At 36.9% G+C, this 23,104-nt stretch overlaps 3 protein-coding genes across 7 annotated transcripts in view; all 3 read right to left on the bottom strand.

The window, feature by feature from the left end:
- The window catches only part of EMB2458 (FtsH extracellular protease family), a 34,063-nt gene extending 32,101 nt beyond the window's left edge, over positions 1-1,962 (bottom strand). The window contains exon 1 of one of the 5 annotated variants that reach the window (XM_008804026.5): positions 757-1,962. In XM_008804026.5, coding sequence (XP_008802248.1) covers positions 757-1,676 — 920 coding nt within the window. In that variant the 5' untranslated portion in view covers positions 1,677-1,962. The remainder of the gene's footprint in view (positions 1-756) is intronic. The other 4 variants (XM_008804027.5, XM_088708672.1, XM_088708674.1 and 1 more) reach the window with 4 other exon arrangements.
- Positions 1,963-4,847: 2,885 nt separating this feature from the next.
- LOC120105704 (stearoyl-[acyl-carrier-protein] 9-desaturase, chloroplastic) lies at positions 4,848-12,177 on the bottom strand. The gene is made up of 3 exons (XM_039118396.2): positions 11,904-12,177; positions 6,310-6,811; positions 4,848-5,798 (listed from the first exon to the last, which is right to left on the bottom strand). Exons 1-3 carry the CDS (start codon positions 12,020-12,022, stop codon positions 5,238-5,240), a joined length of 1,182 nt encoding a protein of 393 aa, XP_038974324.1. The 5' UTR covers positions 12,023-12,177; the 3' UTR covers positions 4,848-5,237.
- Positions 12,178-16,494: 4,317 nt separating this feature from the next.
- Positions 16,495-22,835, bottom strand: LOC103716147 (CBS domain-containing protein CBSX6-like). The gene is made up of 2 exons (XM_008804033.5): positions 22,173-22,835; positions 16,495-17,589 (listed from the first exon to the last, which is right to left on the bottom strand). The coding sequence occupies exons 1-2, from the start codon at positions 22,520-22,522 to the stop codon at positions 16,707-16,709; spliced, it is 1,233 nt and encodes a 410-aa protein (XP_008802255.2). The 5' UTR covers positions 22,523-22,835; the 3' UTR covers positions 16,495-16,706.
- Between the last annotated feature and the right edge of the window lie 269 nt (positions 22,836-23,104).

Genomic DNA, 23,104 nt, shown 5'->3' with positions numbered 1-23,104 from the left:
GACTGACCAGCAAAATTACCAATTGGTTTCATTTTGGCCTCCAACTGAAATTGAAATTTAGTTTTTAAACATTTTTAAACAATCGTAGCACAACTATAAGTGTAGAGTTGCACCAAATGAGTACAATACAGTGGAGAACTACTTTAAACTGTACAGACATTTAAGATAGAGGATAAAGAGAGGAGCATAATAGAGTAAGAAGGGAATTGTAGAAGTTGCCTGTACAAAGATGGACAAGAAGTGTTTTCCATGAGTCAAGAAAGAAGAAGGGAAGATGCAATAAAACATCGTTAGAAGCATTACAGAATGAACAGTCTAGAAAATTTGCATTGACAAAGTAGGAGGAGAGCAGGACACTTTGATCTTTTTGTTTTAGCCAATCAAGTTATGTCATAAAGTAAGATATATGGAGGCTGCACAGAACTGTATCAGACCATAAGACTCCGATGTATTTCCTACTATTTTTTTTCCTCCTCCTTCCCATTGATATTACAACTTCAATTTTGTATCATGAAAGAAGGATTCGAGATTTGCTTTCAATTTTCATCACAAACTACTACTTCCACTCTTGTTAGCAAGTCAGCATAAATTCAGCATGAATGGTTGAATTTATAGTTCTTTTACTCAAATTTGTCCATTTCATCTTTGGAATGCATGGGAAACCATCAGAACAACACCTACAAGTGTCTTGTGAGAGCATACACAGCTACATGCACAAAGAGCTATTTAAATAAGGTAAAATGTTTGAATTGGCACCTGTCAAGACTGTCCCGTCTCAGCTGCTGGCTAAATCTCTCCACTAAGAGTTCACTCTCCCTCTCTATGAATGAAAGCTCCCTGATAGCTATACTGAATGTCAGCGTCTCCCTCCTCAAGATCCTATCGTCAATTTCCCCAACCTTCTCCCACAGCTCATTGTACTCCTCCTCCGCAACACTCATACTATTCCCCAACCTCTCCACATTCTCCTTCACCTCATCACCCCCTCCCTCACTCTTCAATAGCCTGTCGCGCTCCTTCCTTGCTGCCAAAGCCGAGTCCAAGACTTCCCCAGACCGTTTAATCAGCTCCACCTTCTCCTTCCTGAACTCCCTCAGCTCAGAATTCAGTTTCTCCAGAACCTCCTTCTGAATCTCCTTCCTCTTCTCCTTCACCTCCTTCAACGCTTCCCGAACCCCATCCATATCTCCTTTCGAGGACTTCACCTCCTCGATCCTTCGCAGAAGGATCGAGACAACCGCGAGCAACCTCTGAGTGTAATCTGAGAAGTCGTGATCCTTAAAGCTCTCATCTTTTTGGGTTTTAACTTCCTCTCTCGACGCCACACTAACAGAGGCGGCAATGGCATAGAATCGAGCAGCGGGCATCGGGAGGAAACCAACTGCCGCGCAGAACAAGACCAAGGCGAGCGGTTTTCGCGCAAGATCGAGAAAATTCGTCCCATTTCGGGGGAAATTTGGGTATTTTTCGGAGGACTGGGGATTGGGGAGGGTGGGGGAAGCGGAAATGGAGAGATTTATTGGCAGAAGAGGGGAATTGGAAGGTCCGGAAGAGGCGGCGGCCCGGCAGCGGTGGCGGCGGGGTTGGCAACGGAGGAGGGGGAAGGAGAGGGTGCGGCGAGAGGGGGAGGAGGAGAGGGTGGAGGGGAGGAGGGAGGAGAGAATGGTGGATTCCATGGAAGAGGAGGTGAAGGAAGATTAGGGTTTTGGATTCATAAACGCTACCATCTTGGAAGCTTTTTCCCCTGTTGTTCAGGAAGCGGAGAGGGAGAGGGGGGCAGAGGGCTTTAGATAGGGTGTGAAAATGTTAAATACTGGTGCCCGTAAACCCCAGCACCGTCATGAAACGGGAGGAGAGGTGTAGATGAACAAATAAAGTTTTTCAGCCAAAAAAAAAAAATAAAGTTTCAAATTTTTAAGTAGCAGTTCCAAATCTTATGCAGCCCATATAGATTGGATGTCTGTCTTTTCTCATGCATCATGACCTACTTCACTGAAAAATGTACTTAAAATAAAAAAAAAATAGATGTTGGTGGTCTTCAACTTCACAACAAGTCCAAAAAAAAAAAATAATAATAATTAGCTCTCTTTCTAAGTAGATGTTAGGCATACAATTCTGTAAGTTCATAATTTTTGTTATAATGTAGGTACTCTTAACATATTTTCAAATATATAAACATAATTTAATAATTTTTTGTATTTAGATCATAGCAAAATATTTAATTATTTTAATTTTAATTTTAAAATATATAAAACTACCAATATTTTTGATAACGAGCCCGGCCAACCTCGTAAAATATTATGAGTTATTCAACTGAAACTTTACCCAAAAGCCCTCTCTTTGTTTTTTTTAAATCCATGGAGGCTCTAAAAACACCATCTTAGATGGTTGTTGGAGAATTTTATTATGGCCGGTGTATCTAATTTGATGCTTAAATTTTCAGTTACTATCCTTCATCTATTATTTCTTAATTAGCCATGATAGTCTATACACACATTTATAGATATTTTCCTTCTATTTGTTTTTTAGCATCTCTCATGATTTCTTGTTTATTTTTTTTGGTAAAATATTATGGCTATTTATCTTAACGGATGGACGAAGAAAATTAAAGAATTAATGATCCTTCCCCCCATGATAGATGTTTTTTATCATTTTTCTTCTCTTTTGAAGAGAAATCAATCTAGCCCCGGCTAATGTTAGGTTTTTTTTTTTGTTTTTTGGAAGGCTCTTTTCTTAATTAAATGGATTGCTAATAGTTTTTAACTATTTAATAGAAGGAGAGTATAAATATTAACTTAGTCAATTAGCAGCTCTCTCACAAGGGTTTGCCAAGGTTGAAATCATGGATATTGCTAAAACAATGAAAGGAATGATACAATAAAAAATCTTAATAAAGAGGATAATTCTTTCCTATATGATCGATACTAAATATAATATATAATATTTATGTTCTCATAAAAGCCAAGACTCTCATCCTCTTAATCTCTGATTGATTAAGCAATCATAGACTAACATCGCCACATTCACAACTCTTCTTCTCGCAAGTGAGAATTTTCTATTTCCTCTAAATTAGAATATGTGTCTAAACAAATCGATCTTCTATTTTATGATTCCTATACTTACCTATCATTATCTCTTGTAACTTTCGTCTCCTACATTTATCCTTAGAACCTAGCATGATCATCTCAAATCACCACATCTAATTCCAACATGTTCAAAACATCACTTCAAAATACAAACCTAGTACTTGACCAACACATACATTGCCCAGGTTATTACATGCGCGCGCGCACATATATACACATAAATACATACATGCGTACATATATATGATATTAGTTTATCATATATTCTTTAATTGAAAAATAAAAAGCAATGACATGTTACAACATATTTGATTAGGTTTCTAAGTGAAGTTTTTAATTTTCAATTTTTAGTTTATTATTTTATATAGTTAACCATCTATTATTTTTATACTCTTTTTCAACCCAAAAAACATATGGTGCTCATTGTTCATGATTTATTTTTTGTAGCATTTATTGGATGTTTCACTGATAAACCTCTCAGAGCATAAGTGTTTAGCTTGATTAAGTCTTCTTGATTAACTCTTCAAGATATAATATTTGACGCCGGAATGGTACTCAAACCTCGTCTTCAACCAGTTGACCTGACACACATTTTTATTACCCAAACTTAAGACCAAACCCGATCCTTTAATGGACTAGCCACGGAACAAAAGTTAGACCTAGAACCTCAATGGGTACGACACTAGATTAATAAAGCTTGAACCTGACTCAACTTGATAGCACTCTTAGATGTGATTAAACTCAACTTCGACGATGTCACCAAAATTGGTGTCAGTATAGGTTTTAATGTTCAAGATTCTGAAGGAAGAATTCTTGTTCCTGGATATTGGCTTTTATCTCCTTATACCAAGCCAATGGTGGAGGTGAGGGCAGCTTAGGAAAGACGAACAGTTGTTATCAAGATGCCAACAAATATTATTATCAATGGTGATTCGGCAATTGGATCAAAGCTCCTCATGTTAGAAACCAAGCCTTGCATCCCCTCCTAGTGGCGAACAAGGAGTTGGGGGTCTCACAGAGTCTGATGTTGCTAATTAATGTAACTCCAGATCAATCCTTACCCATAAAAGCTGACACTCCTTTACTTGAAGAATTCTTAATTTACCAAGGTAGTTCTCCAAAAAGAAAAAGAAAAAGAATTTTGAAATAATTAATTGATATTACTTTTGTTCAACTCCTACATTTGCAGGTGTAGTTCTATTAGTAGCATTAAAAGAATTTATTTTTGCATATGTGATGCATAGTTGCAGACATTTATATGATGGGGTTGGGATATGGGATAAGTGGAATGTTATACCACCAACTGGGAAGCAATCCTGCCAAATGCCTGAAAAGGCCATGAAATAGCCTAAATTGAATAAGGCCTTCTTTGTCTGGATCAAACATTTTAGGAGAGACTATATTGTATCTGTTAACAAATAGTTCTAAGCAGTGATTGCTTCCATAATTTGGTCACCCAATGCTTGAGATTATCAAAAAAGGCTATTCCATGGCAGGCAGATGAGCAGGTATTTGACAAGCAGAAGTGTTTTAAGGTATTTATTACATGATTCAAAAAAGAAATATTTGATTGTTGACTTTCAACCATCTTTCCAATAAGTATACTAGAAGGGGGAAAAAAAAAAAGGAAGGGAGAGCAGAAAAAAGAAGAAAAACACAGCTGGAGAACTTTTTTCCTATAAATTCCTACTTGCAATATACAAAGCAAACTAAAAGAAAAATATTACTTCCCTTGTATATCTTAAGCTTGAGAGACTGAAATTTAGACATTCCAGGGCAAGCATACAAACATTTATAAAAGAGAGCAAGAACTAGGTTCCAATACATTCATCAGCCCATTTTACTACATGGGGGTACTTATACATCAAAGAAGACATTGAAACATGAAGGTTTCCAACCGGACACCACTTCGACAGCATCTTTGGCCTGCTCATAAGATGATATCTGTGATATAGCTTAAAAGAGTATCTACAGCTTCCCCCATCCTGACTCAACCCATTGACAAAGAAAATATGGATTTTAAGCTAATTGTTTTCCAAACCCTATAAATAGCAGACAAACATGCAGACGCAAAATTTTGGCCAACCCAGAAGAACCGGTATTTAAATCAAAACATTCTGGTATTTAAATCAAAACAGATATCGGTCATGCTCAGAGTTGCACTTCCCGGCCATAGATCCAACTGAAAGGTACGCATGGTGCTTGCTTCGCCCTCTCCTGAGCTCTTTCTTCAAGTCTCCTGATCCTGGGAGCAAGAGTGCAGACGAAGTCCTGGGCTCTCTTACCTTCCCCAGAGAGGCCAGTTAACTCCCCCACTTTCCACCTATTAATAAGGAAATCAAGTATGTCAGCATAGTCCTTGGCCGTGTAGACGCCCAAACGCTGGGCCACTGCCGAGAAGTGCTCGAAGAGGTTGTCATCCAGACCATCGTACATCAGATGGGCAGGCATTGAGATCTTCTTCTTCATCATGTCAGCAAAGGCAAGCACGGTACCATCTGGGTCGATTTCCAACAGTTTCTCCACTATCTTAGTATACGCTGTCTCATGGCGTTTCTCATCTGAAGCAATTATACCACATATCTGAGCCAACTTCATGTCCCCATGTTCCTTGGCAAGCCTGGCAGTATTCCCATGGGAAATGAAAGTTGCCCTCTCCTGGAATGAGGTGTATATAAAACCAAGGTAGGGGCTGTTCTCTGTCCTAGGATCCTACAGACGCGAAACAAGAAAGTGACTTGTTAATTGATGCGACGTATTCGATGAAGTATGCAATACAATGAATTCAAGCAATCTCAAGCATTTGCTGACCAAATTATGGAAGCAATCACTGCTTAGAACTATAGTTAACAGATACAAAATAGTCTATCCTAACATGTTTGATCCAGATAAATAAAACACTAAACCAATAATAGACTGAAAAGAGACCTAAAATAACACAAAAGATTTCAGGCATAATATCAAGTAGACTATTTTTGAAGTAAATTGCGCTTGCTCGAAGTACTAAAAAGAAAAAGAAAAAGCAAAAGGAAAAAAAAGCCCATATTTTGAGATGATAACTGTATCTCAGTGAAGTTTCTCCATGACTGGTGAACTTTGAAGCTTGTTCAGGCAAGCAAAATGCACCCTTACTCTATCAGAATTTGATAATGCTATGATCACAAACAAGAAAAATATCAATTAAAGAAATTGAGTAAAAACTAACATGTCATGATAAACTTACCATTCCAGAACCTATCAGATACTGGATTGTTTTCTCAATTTGTTTCATGTCCACTCTACCAGAAAGGTATAGATACTTGTTGAGAAGGTCCCCATGTCTGTTCTCTTCAGCAGTCCAAGCCCTCGTCCAGATAGCCCAAGAAGTAAGGCTTGCCCCTGTCTCATCTCGAACTCCATCAAGGGTGTTGAGCATTGTTTGATATGTAGGAAGAGCTTCTTCAGTGATCATATCCCCAACCAAGCAAATTAAATGATCATCAGGGATCTCCTTAGAGCGTTCTCTCAGTTCCTTAACCTCTTCATAAAATCCTTCTGATGATGGATCAGGGAGAAAATCCTGGGGCTGCCAACACTTCTCAACCGGCTTCAGATGCACCAAGATATTATTTTCTGCCCAGTCCTCTAATGACTTAAAAATCTCCATCTTCTGAGGTGGCATTGAATGTGTGACTTGAACATGTACCTCACGTGGAGGCATGAAGGGCTTTTTTGGAATTTCAACCCTGATATGATAAATATAAAGCACAGAGTTTAGTTTTTAGAAGAATACTTCTTCAAAACATAATATTCACCAGACCAGATAACTTCATCTTGTGAGATCATAAAAATTTAAAACATGAAATTTTGGCTGTTATCCATGATGTACACATTTATGCAGCAAAGTCAGTTGGGGAAAAAATATATTCAATTAAGTTACTCAATGCAATGACATGACAAGCATACACGGACAGCTCAACATAACACTCTGCAACCACGGAAGTTTAGAAAACAAGAAATAAATAGCGATCAGGTATGCTGAGAAGAAAAGAATATTGGAGCTGATGACCTTGCACAAGAAAGTTAGTAAAATAGCTATCTCCACATCTAGCTAGGTTTCTAATAGAAAGTATTTCTCTAAAATGACATCAAACTGCATAATGAGGACAATCCATTTCTCAGTCAGGCAATAACAAAGGAATATACTCTAGCAAAATGTTAAAATGTAAATCTAGACCATAGAAAGAGTTTACCATGTTGAATATGCTGAAATCCAACAGCTCAGAGTCATGAAATACAATAAGACTTGTTTCCACTAAGAAATCTTTTCCCATCATAAAATACATTAAAAAATAACATTTATTATCATAGACATTAGGGATGAAAATGGATTGGATGTCAGTATATTGATATATGTATCCATTTTCAGTTGATGAATAAGATATGGATACGAATCGAATAGATGTACAATATAAATGCAAATATAAATTGTATAGTTGAATTTTATGAACAACTAAATCAAAGATATTTATAGAAGGTGAATTAAGTTAAGGACACGTTAATATCGTCACTTATCTTCCTTCAAAGTTTATGAGAGCTATATAGGACTAAACAGGATTGCAAACAGAACCGGATATTCAGATACGGACCAAGTAGCTGTCTATCCACTTTCATATCTATTTTCCTTTAATGGATTGGATATAAATATGGATATTAGTTGGTTGCTGAAGTTTGTATCATATCTGGATGGATTTGAACAAGGAAATGGATACAGAAATCGATCCAGACAGATATTATCCAGTCTCTTTTCATCCCTATTAGACATTCCTCCTTGAAAATCAAGGCTTCAGACAGAAGAAAACATGCATTAATTACATCCGTTCTATAAACTGCAATCATAAATTCATGGAAACTGTTCAATTCTCTGCTACCAAATGAATCAAATCTGAACAAATAAAAAAATATGCCAATATACTATTTTCTAGAAACAAAATTCTAAAAGTAAAATAGAGAGGTGATGGTAAGAGCACATGGAAGTATAGACACATTATGTTCAAGAAGATTTTTCTAGAACACATGGGTGAAGAACTAGTTGTTCTCCGACTATGATATAGTGAGCATGTTTTGATCAAATTGTATGACATCATAAAGTTATGAGTAAACCTATTCATGGGCCGATTCGAACCGAGCTTGGGCCAGGCAACACAATTTTCTTAGGCCCCAGCTCGAACCGGCTCGACCTTCAGGCCTACCTTCTAGGGCTAAGCCTGGTTCTTACCGAGGTATCAGAGTTCGAGCTTTCATAATCATTTTATTTTTTAAAAAAATACTAAAAATTCTCAAAAAAAATTAAAAAAATTCTAAATATAAATATATAAATATTGTCAATAATCTACAGCATGTTTAGTATCCTACTAAGTTCACATATTAACAATAATCGTCAATTAAATCTACAAACACATCAAACATAAACAAATAACACAAGCAAAATAAAAGAAAATTGGCATATTTTCAGGGTAGCTATCCAAGAGACCCAGATTATTGTATGCAAGGGTGAGACCACTATCTATGTTGGAGTCAAGTCCAAGGCCTTGACTATGAATGAGAACCGGGTGTCTATAAGCAGCATAGACACTCTACAAGGGATTAGATACCAGCATGTATATTTTTAGACACTCTACGAGAGACTAGATATCAGTATGTATAATTCAAATCCATTTGACATATGCATTTTCAAGCTAAAACTATGTACTGTCTATTTTTATTTATTACAATTGCAACCATCAAGCAATCATATGGTCCCATGACCAAATAACAATAAACAACCTACAAATCACATTTCAAAGATCTATCAATATCATAACATACAGGTACTAGACCGGTACAATACACGATACCAAGATTGCGAGCCATGGTGGAAGGACTACTTTCTTCAAAGCTACTTTCTCTAGCTAAGTGAAATACCTGAACCAATAAATAAAATTTCCCATGCTAATGTTAGCAAGGATTGCTTAAAGGAAGTCAACTTAGTTGAAGGCTTGAAGCAACTAAGCAGAAGGTAACTAGTAAGGCGGGTATACTATAGCATGAGAGCATATAATAGAAAGCGTACACTTAGGATAACAACTAATGGAACTTAGTTTAACACTATAACATCCACATTTATGTGTACTTCAAGAGCCTCTACAAATTACCACCTATTCCTAAAAATTAATGATATTTGATATATTTATATCTCTTTGATGAAACTTCAGTAAGTTGAGAACATCATAATGGGGGGAAAGGTATTAACTAGCATTATGACTCTTCCATGACAATCTTCAAATAAGTGGAATATCTTAGATTATTTTAGGTTAAAGGCCAAGATGTGAAGTTCATCCTCTTCATATTCTACACTCAACTTTCAAAGAATTCTCTAACTTCCATGTTTATTCTCGATCCATCACCTGATTTAAACTGCACCTAAGATCCTTTTTAGTTTTAAAATAGGGCAGAAAGTGCAGTATTAATGTCAAATGCAGAATTCCCAACTAATATATGCACAATATTGCCACTATTTCATTCCTGGAATTTTGACAAATACAAATGAAAACCACTATCTTGAATTTATAGCAAGGAACAACTGGCTTTCCAAGTTACCATTTCAGAGTTGTAAAGTCAGGTATCACAGCATGAGTTGCAGAATTCTAGGCTCCAACACATGGCAACAGCTGAGACCTATTTTTCCTAGGAAAAATAAAATCAAAGCAACTTACTTACTACTTTATCAACTAGAGGTTAAAGCAACTGATTAGTAGGCTGCTAAGGATGCATCCACCACACAAAACTCGTGCAAAAGAACCTGCAGGAAAATATTGTTCAGAAACATGATTTGATGCATCACATTGGTTTGGTCTGATCACTTCTTCTAGACCAATCCATTTGGCCGCTTGACAAATCTAATCATTAAGAATGGACACCAAGGTTCGCTATCTGTATACTAGACCCCATACCATACCATGGTGCTACAGTGTTGATACCCCCTCGGTACCAAAACTCGGTTGAGTAGTGGTACTGTAAGCCCAGTATGGAGGAGTACGCACTGGTACAACAAACCATTGTGGACACATTTCTCATTAAAAAAAAGCAAACATTTTCTACTAGGTTTGTTCTTTGTTTCCATGGATCAAATAAATTGGTCAGGCCAATGAACAATTAACAGATTTGAACACAATCTATACTACAAATTCTTAAAATTATAAAGACCAATAAGGTTTATTTCATTAGTTCATTTTTTGTACATTCTATTGGTTAAAGTTTTCTTATACATAGAAAAATGGTAACCAACTTTTCCACGAAACTGTCAAGCAAAACAACTTCACTAGTTAATACGATGTAAGATGGTCAGAAGGCTACTTAATGCATGGTCAAAGATGGTAAAAGAAAAAGAAGAATGATAGGAGCTTCTGGACATCTCAATCCCAAAGAAACTGGACTTTTAAATGCTGCAAATTAGTGCTGAGATGCATCTAGATCCTACTTTGTTTGTTTACAAAGGGTTTAATTCCTTAATTTTTAGATTCTGTATTTTTATTTCAGTCTGTGCATTTTTGTAACATTTTTATTCTGAATTATAACTTATAAATTTACTGGAAGATCTGATCCCACCATATTAATACATGACATGCATGCATTTAGATGCACCAACAGATGTATTGAATCTCATTTATCTGATAGTCACTCATTTCCATATATGTTAAGACTCGTGATTTATAGAATGAAACATTCAACTTTCTTGCAGTTTTCCCAAAACCTGGTCTCTAGAGTTGTACTTGGTCCATGTATTCTCAAATTCACAGAGAGATAATACAAAAGAATAATATTGTAGGGACAGATATAAGAAAGAGACAAGCACAAGCATTTTCTATGGGACCAGACATCTTCTATGGGACATCTTAAATGCCATTGCCTTTCTTTATTTGGTTAAAAGGACTTATGGAATAGAATATCCAACAATACATGTTGAGCAGACATGTTAAGAAGGCATGCAAGCATTTTCACACGACGATAAGATCAGACCAATTTGACCTATGTGTCGAATAGCCTCAAGAGCAGAATAACAAAATCATAAACGCCAACACCACTTCTTTTTATATTACCAGAGTAAGCTGATTAAAATATAATAAAACCCATCAAACAATACAAAAAAAAAAAAAAAATGAAAGCGAAATGGAGCTTGAGTATAAATCAATCCCATTAAATTACTTATATTCTGGACCAATTCCGATGGTGGCAAAAACAAAACCATACACTCACGAATACAAGACACCATGGATCCCTCAAACACCGACTCTGGATTAAATTAAAAAATAAGAAAGAACAAGAATTAAACCAAAAAAAAAGCACATGCTCCCCATAAAACAAAACGAGGACGCTTCCTCTACAAAAAAAGCAATCTTTTTTCCTGAGAACTAAGACAGTGGGAGCCCGGCGGCAAATCATCCGGAAGACGGGATCAAACTCGGGTGTCTTTTGCCAAGATTTTATCAACTCAGCCAGTCGGCGCCCTCGTAAAAACGCAATTTCGTCAAAAATCAGAGAAAAAGCCAAGCTTTTCACCAATCCCAATCAAAAAACATACAAAATACGGAGCAAAAAAAAGAAAGAAATAAAAAAATCTACAGATTCACACAAGCTGATAGCTCAGGACATCAAGATCACCCAGAACTGCACAAATTCCCCGCAATAAAGCAACACCATCGGTCAGGAAATAGAACCCGCAGCTTGATTCACGCGCACAAGAGCAACAGAAGTCCTAATCCAATGCAAGAAGGGAGTATAAGGAATAAACGAACTCACTTGGTGGATGGGCCGACGGTGGAGGCCATGGAAATCCTGGGAGATCTAGCGCTCCTCTTGATCTTGGGAGGAGAGAAGCATAGGAACGCCTCCGGTCGGAAGGCCACCCTCGACGCCATGGTCCTTTCTTCTTTTCTCTTCCCTTTCTTCCTTCTTTTCTTCTCTCTTCGGAGAGAGAGAGAGAGAGAGAGAGAGAGGGAGAGGGAGTGAGACAAGGGAAAAGAGAGAAAGGTCCCTTTTTCTCAGGTCCCTGCGCTTCAGAGAGAGAGAGGGAAAAGGGCAGCTGAGAGGCGTCCGGTATTTAATAGGAGCCCCATGGCCCCCACCGGAGACGCCGGCTCTTTTGTTCTTAAAATTACGCTTTTGCCCTCATTATTTTTAAACTCCTGATACTCTGTATTAGCATATAAATATTAAAATAATAATTTTTGAGGGTTCCGATCAAATATTAAGTGTGTGTGTGCATATATATATATATATATATATATATATATATATATATATATATATATATATATATATATATATATATATATATATATACACTTTATTTTTTAATCATATTTTTTAGTATTATATATAATTCTCAAGTCGCACGACCAACAATGCATTATGGCCAGTTATCCCATGACTATAGTGTAAATTAGACAAGATAATCAATGAATTTTTAACTAAGCAAAATAAATTATATTTCAGGAGTTTGTGTATGTATTTATGTATGCATGTGTATATAAAAAATTGATATATATATATATATATATATATATATATATATATAGGTTTTAGTTTTATTTTTAGAACTATGCTAAGAAACTTGTCTAAAATATGTGTAATGCTACATTCATCCATTGCTTTCTTTCAATTGTAACTTTATGAGCAAGTAAACATGGTGATTTGAGAGGCTGAGAAAGTTGACAAAGTTGATACTTATATAGTGATATTACAGTAACATAATATTTTTATGTTTCTTCTAAATTCTTCAAATTTTTGTGCCTCAATAACTTGTACCAAATAGCTATTAATGACCATAGTCATATCACCAACCATTGAAATTATGGCTATTTGAAGGGTTCTCCATAAGTCAGTAGCCATGTGCAATATCATTGCAATTTCTTAACCTTTTTGCAGTTGGTGGTTGTAGCAACCAATTAAAGAATGGGGAGAAGAATATGAGAGTTTCTTGTACCCCACCTTACTTCTGCTTTGTTTTTGGGCTAAAAGAATCTCTTGAGAATTTAGATGAGAAATAGTGATCCTTGTGCTTCTAGCTCCTAGCCTAACATCTAGTCTTATAAAAAAAAAAAGAAAAGACAAGAAAATATTAACCTAACGTTGATAGAAGAATTCAACCATCCTTGATATCAAATCATCAAATGAATTTTATTTATAAGTTCAGATTTGAAGGAGTTAAATGTAAAATATACATCTAATTTTCTTGTTTTGATATTGCTATATTAAAAAGAAGCGCATTAGAGTGGGAATACGAGGATATTCGACTACATTCTCAGGCAAATACTCCGTCCGCGTTCAACCTTTTGTTGTTGGCATTTTTTGCTTCCCTTCTTGGTGGTGCCTTGGTTTCTGTCCTTTAATAATTTCTATACAAAATCCTAATCTTGTGATTTCAAGGGAAAGTGATGGCAATTAGTCGAGGCGCAACGGTGCGATGTAACTGGAGCTCAACTCAGGCGGTGCAATAAAAGCCGCGTCAACTTTGCTTTTGGCTTTCTCCATTGTAGTATTCAGATGGCTCCATGCTGGCTTGCCACCCCTTCCTCATTCTCCATCACCCATCTTGTTGCCTATAACTCAATATGTCTTCGTGGTGGTGGGTCCATGCACCAAGAAATTATTGTTTTACGTTATGTTTACAAGCATGGCCATATATGCAACCAATTATAATGACTGATTTTTATACTATCGTACATTTTAAATGCATGCTGATGAATAAAATTTCTAAAATTCATCCGTCATTTTTGGCTGCATGAATAGCCACATGGTGCATACAATGCAAACAATAAATCTTTTCATGAATCTATACATTGTATGTCAAATTGCCATTGGAGTTCATGCTTAATATGTTTTCATGTTTATATTTTGTTACAATTCAATTTTGTCCTTTAATGGTGAGTTTGAGTCACGTCATTTCTATTTTTTCTCTCTAAAGAAGATAGAAACGGCACGTCGAAATTTATATGGCGGAGGTGAGATGCGAACACTCGTCGCTAATACCGACCTTCCTCTAGCACAACTCGACCTAGTGATAGAAAATTCCTACAACGTTGGTTACGTGGTGAGATTTTGTCCATCGACTTTGTGTAATCTATAGCTATATATCATTTAAGGAGTAACGTGTTCTCAAGAGGGGGAGAATTAAGGAAAGGTAGTGCTGACTTCATCGAATGTAATCTTATTGAAACGTACCATGTGAGAGATTCAGCTTCCTTCTTATTATGAGCATTTTGTATTGTATGCAAACCAAATAGGTGGTCGTTGATACACCACACAAATTCCTAGTTCGTACTAGATTTGATGGGAGAGGAATAAGCAGCATCAGCTTGCATGCACATAATTTTCACATGTTCCGTTCTGCACCTTCTATGGATCATTATGGATATATATAAAGGAATAAGGTGTATCAATAAATATGAGGAAGCCATCAACCGATCTAGTACAATGACATTGATTACAGTAGGAGAAAATGTTGATAGTCATGAATGTGACATAATGTGGGTGACCAAAGCATAAATTGTTATGATCTACATAAGAGAGAGAGAGAGAGAGAGAGAGAGAGAGAGAGAGATTATTTACGTTCGTCCCCTTTTTCTCTTTTTTGATGGATGTGCAAATAAACGCGAGTTCTTAGCATTTACTTGGAATCTCTAGCTAAAGTGACCTATGGATGGAGACTTACATGAACATGACTCACATGAGAGAGTGGTTGACTACAATGCGATGTAACAAATTGATAGAGGGTTTATGTGAAGAATTGTGATATAATATAAGAATTAAATGGGCGATTTTAAGCTAGAAAACAATTTTCAGACAAATTTTCCGAGCACAATTAGTTTATTTTCTCATTTTCCTTTCCTACTTCTGTAAGATGCTATTGCATGTTATGCACAAATTGGTAAGACGCTTATATGTCATGCCATGCGAATAGGGATGAAAATGGATAAGTTATTATCTATTTAGATTTTTTTCAAATCACAATTTATTCTAGTATAAGTACAATTAGAGCAATTGATTGGTATCCATATCTATTTTTATATCCATGAAGAAAGGCTGATATTAGTGCAAATGTCATGGACTCGACCAAGACTTGGCTAATATGTGCTTGAGCCAATATACGTTAAATGGCTGATCAAACAAACAAAAAGGTTTGAACCAAAATCATTTATAAAAGGCTGCCATAGATTGGAATATAATTCTGGAGATCTTATCCAATCACGCAATATCAAGATAAACCAAAGATGTTATAGTATAGGTAATGTCCCTTTTTTCCTTATTTATAAGAGATGAATGTAGATATATTTTTTGAAAGGTTTAAGGAATCTTATAATTAAACATGGAACGGTCTAACCATTATAAAGAACATTTTCAATTAAACAAAATTTCTAGTTCTATTATTTTATTAGAATTCTTGATTTTTGCTTCTCCTTGCCATCTTTCTACTTCATTGTTGAATAAATCTTATTTATTAAGAAGAATATCATCGTGCGCACGAAATATTAATATGGTATACCAATGTCTAACACGAATTCAAATATCCAGTTTTATGTGCAATTTTGTTTAGTTACATATGGTTGTTATAGACTCTAAAAGAAATAAGTAACAACTTAAATATATTCCTGATTTAATCTTCTTTCTATACGACTACATATTGATTTGGTGGATGCAATCCCTAATAATAAATTTGCCATCTAGAGTATACAATATATAGGATAATTATTAAGATCCACTAGAAAAGTCAGATGATTAACTAGATCCAATTATATGTTTATTGTTTTCTGTACGATCATTTGTTTGTTCTAAAAAATAAATAAGAAGGCATGTAAAATATCTACAGTGAAAACCTTTCTTATGAGTAAAAAAATTAGGCTAGACCGAACCAAATTTGTTAATAAAAGAAGCTTCAAAATTATGAAATGAAATAGTATTTCATCCATAATATATGATTCATTTCCAATCATTTAAGACAAATATACATATAAATTTTAACATCAAGTTAAGATATATATCTATATTCATATTTATTATATAAAAGTGGATGCCCAGTTTGTATCTAACCCATTTCCAGCTTTATATGCAATTCTAGTTTCATGCTTATCCATCCATTTTAAGACTATATATTAAACACTGCCTGAAGCTTATATATATTATTTCTCTACAGTATAATTTTGCCCAGCCTTAATCAACTAATATTTTTATCAGTGATTAAAAACTGTTTTGATAGATCTGTTAAACTGTTGTGACATTTCTACAGATTGACAAGTGATATACATGCAGAAAAACTATCTGTGGAAGTATCCTCCTGGAGAAAGCTATAGATAAAATTAGATACAAGATATCTATCAAACAATAAGCATAGTGACCGTAATTATAGTTATTGTTACTAATAACCATCTAAAAATATTTTTTATTGAAAGAAAAGTCACAACAAAAATAATTGTTGCAAGATATACTAAGACATAGGTTCCAACCCAATCAAAACAGTCCTTGAGCAAACTTCCTATAGGCCAATGATGGGGGATACAATTTGTGCAAAGAATTATTAACAACGAACGCATAGCATGGACAAAATCAAGGCGCTGGAGGAACTACGTTTGTAGGGTTCTTGGTAACCGCATGGAGAATGTCAGAGTATGAAACCACACCAACCAAGATGTCTTCTGACTCAGCATCAGTTACCCAAACATGGGTAGCCCTGTGGGACAGCATCTGGGCCATCACAGCTGCCAACGAGCTCGTGTGCTTGCATGTCAATGGCACGCTCCTTCCCCTGTACATGCTTCTCACCCTCCCTACTGCCTTCTGGCTTGCTTGGTTGCTGAAGAATCCAATACTTCTGCTGCTGAACTTCCTCGGCCTTGAAGAGGTCCCACCATCTTCCACCGGCGAATTGATAATAAAATCGGGAAGAGAGATCGGAGTTGTTGCATTATCATCTCCCCCGATAACAAATTGTCCTGCTGACAAGTTTGCCATAGCCCATGCTGCTGCTAAGTAATCACATTTCCATAGTTTGTACGCAGAGATATCTCCAACAATCTTGTGGGTGCCGTCAGAGTTTGTCTCCACAACTGCAATGGCACAAGGGTCCTGAGGGATCTTACGAATTGCTTCAAGGGCAGGGGAGGAGGCTTCAATATGAGCATAGTGTGGAGTAATGGCTCCAAGAGAGGAGATAGAAGATAGTGGGAGAGGGGCAAGAGCACCCAGGCAGCCAATTAGAAAGCGAACCACATCTTCTCGGGAGAGGAGGCAGAACTTGTCATCAGGGAGAGAAGATGGGGATGGTGGGCCACTACTACTAGCGCCACCTGGGGAGGAGGTTTCAATGTTCTTGAGCCATTTGCCATTATACAGAACGGAAAAGCGCTTGCTGATACCTTTCCATGCAACACTCTTGCGCACGAGGAGGCGCCTCACTCCCTGCTTCATCATCTCTAGAGCATCGATCAACCTTGCATGACAAAATTTGAGTTCTTAAATGAAAAAGGATCAGAAGTATAAAGAAAATAATGAAAAGGGATATAATAGTAGCCTCTCCATCATAAGCATCTTTTTTGACACTGAAAAAGTAAGCTATCATTTGAGGAATGCAAGTTTGTAAAAAGTTGCCTTTTCTTTATTTGGTAGAATGATAGTAATAATGAATATCCCCACATTATTCAAAGAAGCAGAGCTAGTAAAATTCAAGTTTATGAATTATTTACATTCTAATAGTTGAAGCAGAATTATCACATATTTGAGGAAGCATGAATCATAATTGTCATAAAGCAAAAACATTTGAAGCCCAAACTGAAAACTACCAGGATGAAAGTCTTGGGCAGGAATGGAGCCAGACCAAAACTCCAGTTAAAAAGCAACCAGCAATTTCTTTGTTTCCATAGAAACATGTAAGCTAGAGGGAATACAATCAGAGGCAAAGAATTGCAGGGAAATTTGGCTTCCAAGTGTATTGCATCGGACAGTAACCAAGAAATAATCCTTCATTCACTACTAACTGTTAAACTGGAGCAAAGATGATTCTACTAAAAAGGAAAAGATCAGTTAATGGGTCTACACTCCAATACCAAATATTTTCTCAAATAAGGTGCTTCAAATGTAAGTGTGCTGACTAAATTTTGCTGATTACAATCAACTACGTCCAATATTTAACACAAAAGGTGTAAAACCAGTAGGAAGGAACTCTGTTTTAACTCATTTTGCTAACTTATTGTAAGCGCTACAACATTATATGGAAACCACAAGACACTCAAAATAACATATCAAAGGCTCTAATGGAAACTGCGAAAATACTTAAGCTAGTTTCAGGGTTGAACATATCTTCAAGCTAAAAGACATGTTAAGAATGATGCCTCTGGAGTATTAGTCAAATTGACTGAACAACAAGCAAGTGAAAAATCTTTTGCCTAGCCAAAAGTGATCAGAAATTCATGTACCACAGCATAATTAAAAACTGATGCTACAAGTAGAAGGAATTCACAAATAGCAAAACTCTTGGAACTTAAAGAAACAACTACCATACTATACAGAACATGTTAGAAAGCATACAGTCATTCAGGAAAATAGTTGCAATGAATTAACAACCTCTAGCAAAGTGTAACTGTGATATTTAACCAATCAAGTACATAGTACAAGTGTCGAATAAAAACAAAGCTAATAGAGTATATGAAATCAAGAGAGAAATTTCCATCAGATAACACCACTCTAAGGCCAAGGGGAAAAAAATACTGATCCCAATTGAATTGTTATAACCAAATCCGCAATCTCGGTACCGGATATCATATCAGAACCTTATCAGTTTGGTACAGTATGGTACGGTACACTTTTGTGCTAAAATAGTTCTCTAACCATTTTTCTCAATTTTTATCTCAGTACACCTCGGTACGGACCGGTACGTACCTCAATATACATGGATATGGAATGGTATACCTCGGTACGGACGGTATGGAGTTTGTAGCGACTTAAAGATGTGTTTCGTACCAATTTTCTTCTGGTACGGTATGGTACAGAGACAAAAATTTAAGAGAAAATGGGTACATAAGTATATGGACAGATCTGAATATAGGAGACTGCACAGTAAAACAACAATATATGGTAGATGATATGTGCACATTCTTGCTGCATGATTACGTAAGTTTCTACTTCTATGTGGAATCCTCGAGACTTCAGCGCATGAGGCCAGCCTCCAAAGACTAAAGCCTTCAACAACCATGAATGTAAGAAGCCTCATGTCCCACCATCCTTTAATGCTAAAAATAGATAGACACTTGAAGTTGTCCCCCTGCCTCTTACTATTGAGGATCCTTCATTTAATATATACACTCCTCCATTTGCATCCTAGCAATATGACTAATTAGGAACTATATTTATCACATCAGCTCCAAACAATTTTGACAAATGGGAACACAGTCATCCATGAAGTGCTCTGTCACTCAGATTAACCGCATGCATTGCAGGTGCCAAAAAAACTGTATATAAATATGAGTGGGGAAATTTTAAGTTATGTTTTAAGATTAAACACCGTTGTCAAAGAGTGGGGAAATCTGCAGGATAGAACTCCATGATAAAGGGATCAGAAAAGACAACAACTTCTTTTCTTTATGTCTTAATAAACCATGAAGAGAACACTAGTGATGCTTTAAGGTAGAAATGTGAAAGCAATGGTTCTTCCTTCATGTTAAATCTTATGTTGCAAACTGTAATTTTAGGGCAAGAGTTTCGAAGATAATGTTATAGCACAAGTATCAAGCCTTCTCATTTTCAGTGTATCATCAGTTCCAATGAGCTATTTCATGAGGAGCCGTGATGACAAGAAACTGCTTTCGACTGAAATTGTTGTGTTACTTCACTATGACTTTATTTGATCCATTTTGAATTACCAGCTTGCTAATTTAAACATTTCCATCATGCCTAAAGTGCACTTGGACATTTGTGGCGCTTGTCCATCACTTCTCATGGACAAAAATGACAATTATGCCTTATGCATATACACATTCAATCTAGTGGAAGTTTGAAATAAAAGGGGCACATCCATTTTTAAGGAGCAAAATCATGAGATTAGGAAATTTTAAAAATACTACTCAGATAGGGTATTGAGGTAACAAGTTTCCAGCCGCAAAAAGTAATCATTCATTTGTTTAAATCAAGGTTTGAAGTATCGAGTGGTTGGGCACATACATCTCAGCATGTACCGTACTGAGGCCTCCTCACTACGGGGAGGTTCAATTTGATACAGGGGACTCAGTTCAGAGCGAAATTGTCTGAACTACATAAACGGAGGTGGATTGAGTGGCTTGAGATCATGGTAAGTATACCGTAAACCACTTGGAACTGCTCTGAAATTGAGCGGACACCTAGGTATCACTTGGAGAGTAGGTCACAAGGTGATTTTCTCTTATTTTTCACCATTTGAATGTGGTAACAAGAGGAAGAAAGAGAGATGAGTTGCTCCAAGGGTTCACAAGATCAGCCTATCTATAACAATTATTATACTAGTGATGGGCACATGTTTCTAAAATTTGATCCTCAATCGATATGACATGCTGAGGTTCCACCCAAGCCAAAACCAAAAATTATCAGAAATTTTAAACTAATTATAATTTTAATTAATCAAAATATATGCACAAAGATGTTGTTGAATTACAGAAAAAGTGAAGACAAATTGATGAATACAAAGAAATAGAATGAATACTCTCAAAAAAGTGTAAACAATATTCTTACACTTTAGGACATGCTATAAAATTTTTTCAAAAATGAATAATTGAAAAAAAACCCGGAAAAGTAAGCTACTGCCTAGTTAGTGATAATTGATAATAGTAGAAATCATTTGAATGATTTTGGATTGTAGCTACTAATAATGTTAAATGATATTATGAATAATATTGTTTCTCTATTTACTTTCATTCTGATTGCTCACTTTAAAGTGTATATCTTTTAAATGTATTATAGATTGCAAATTATGTGATATTGTGAATGACTTTACCACATATAAGAAACCTTAACTAGAGCATTTAACTCAATATTCTTATTTTTATTTCTTGTGAAAACATAGTATTTGGACAAGAAAACATCATAAAAAGAAAAAAATCCAAACCAGAGCTTGGAGGACAATAAAAGCCATACCAAGGCTGTTTGGGGTTATCCATGTGTATCCATTGATCCCCTTTGTCAGTACAATCCTTGATAAGGTGTATTTGCCCAGCCTCTCACGATAGGATACCCATCATTGGTATTTCAAACAGTTTAAATTAAAGTGTAAAAAGAAAGTGCCATTGTCTCTTTTTTTCCCATCTTCAGGGTCTCTTGCCTTCTTCAATAGGTGTAGCGTACATGCTTGTCTAGAAAAAGGGAACCTCTGCAGGCTATTAATAATGCATGAAAAAGCTCATTTCTTACTACGTGGGTCCATCAGCAACAATAAGATGGGACCATCACAAGTCTAGGATTCAAGCATTACATTGCTAAAAAGATGTCGTTTGCCAGCATCGTCATGTAGATTTAGCACTATTCTTTTGCTTGTCACCCTAATATGGTGATCAGCTGAAAAGTCTCTCTCTCTCTCTCTCTCCCCCCAAATGATAAAACATATAGACAAATGGCAACATATTGCTGTACCAAAAGGCATTGTATAATTGGAAATGCTCATAAAGTGCACCTGCTCAACCTAAGTCATGCATATACCCAGATAAAGTAAGCAGAGATTCACATGACCACCTTTGATCAACCCAATTATCAACCTAACCAGAAACTAGGAACCAGTTGTGAAATGTGATAACATTAACTAGACCAACAAATCGACAAACAACCATATCATAAACAAAACAAAACACAAGTTGATCATTCAAAGAAATACCAGAACATAAACATCTGAACTTTGAAGAATTGACCCTCATTCAACAACCAAACTCATAGAAGTGTATCAGCTAAGAAAAAAGGAGATCAATTAGCAAAGATCAATCAAAAGTCAAAGAAGCAATCAAAAAGTATAATCCAAATAGATAATAGCAATTTGATCCAAATTTCTTACGAAAATTCCACCTTGTACCGGGATCGACCTCCTTCAAGAGGGACGGATTGGGGATGACAACCTCGGAGACCGGTGACCTCATCGCCTTCTCGTGGTCCCCGACCGACCGCGCAAGGAACGCGACCACATCCAGCGAGTTGAGCATCCCGACGAACCTCGCCGCCCTCGGTTCCGCTGCCGGTTGCAGACGGGCCTGCTGCTGCTGCGGAGCCCGCCGCCGCCAGACGGCGATCGCGCCCTCTGCGCAGTCGCCGATGGCGCGGATGGCGGCCTCAACGGTCTCCTCCTCGGAGAACTCGGCGAGGTCGGGCTTGCCCACGGTGAGATCGCCGACGACGTGGTGGAGGAAGACCAGGGCCATCGGATCGCCGGAGGAGGTGGTATGGGGTTATAAGAGGGAGTGGAGGAGGGTGAGGTGGAGGAGGAGGGAGCTGCTGAAGGGCTTGGAGCGGGTGGAGAAAGGTGGGCCGATGATGGGCTCGGAGAAGAGGAGAACGAGGGGAAGGGTGTGGACACCGCCGCCAACGCCTAGGCAGGTGACGGGAACTGCCATGAGATCCAGGTAAAGCCCATCAACAAAGGATGAGATGGAGAGAGAGAGAGAGAGAGAGAGAGAGAGAGAGAGGGAGGAGAAGTGGAGGCTTCGCAGGGTTTGGGGGAGGAGAGGCCAGGTGCCGCGACGGGGTTGGGGGATGACATAGGAGGCTCCGGACGTCTCCACTAGTTTGACTCACGGCGTGATATCTTTCCTAACGGCTGTTGTAACGGCTTCTCAGACCATTTTTTTCTTTACAAAAATATCCGGCGGCTTCAAATTAAATAGTACTTTATTTCTATCCTTTATTTTTGCTGTTTTATTGAAAAGAAAATATTTTGAAACCAACATTTGTTTAAAAAAAAGGGAGAAAATTTTATTATCACCCGCCAGCTGATATAAGTCATC

Source organism: Phoenix dactylifera, chromosome 12 (genome assembly GCF_051530095.1).
Source record: "Phoenix dactylifera cultivar Ajwa chromosome 12, Ajwa_hap1_PhDact_Kaust_v1.1, whole genome shotgun sequence".
Classification (NCBI taxonomy): domain Eukaryota; kingdom Viridiplantae; phylum Streptophyta; class Magnoliopsida; order Arecales; family Arecaceae; genus Phoenix; species Phoenix dactylifera.
Note: the sequence above shows the minus strand (reverse complement) of the source record. Positions and strands in the feature narration are given on the sequence as shown.

What these genes read in the sequence shown, in the direction of transcription:
- LOC120105704 (XM_039118396.2), bottom strand. Translation starts at nt 12,022, where the DNA reads ATGGCGTCGAGGGTGGCCTTCCGACCGGAGGCGTTCCTATGCTTCTCT. An exon ending in ACCGTCGGCCCATCCACCAA is followed by an intron (nt 6,812 to 11,903) that starts GTGAGTTCGTTT and finishes TTATCATATCAG; the next exon opens with GGTTGAAATTCCAAAAAAGC. An exon ending in ATCTGATAGGTTCTGGAATG is followed by an intron (nt 5,799 to 6,309) that starts GTAAGTTTATCA and finishes TCGCGTCTGTAG; the next exon opens with GATCCTAGGACAGAGAACAG.
- LOC103716147 (XM_008804033.5), bottom strand. Translation starts at nt 22,522, where the DNA reads ATGGCCCTGGTCTTCCTCCACCACGTCGTCGGCGATCTCACCGTGGGC. An exon ending in GAGGTCGATCCCGGTACAAG is followed by an intron (nt 17,590 to 22,172) that starts GTGGAATTTTCG and finishes TTGTCATGCAAG; the next exon opens with GTTGATCGATGCTCTAGAGA.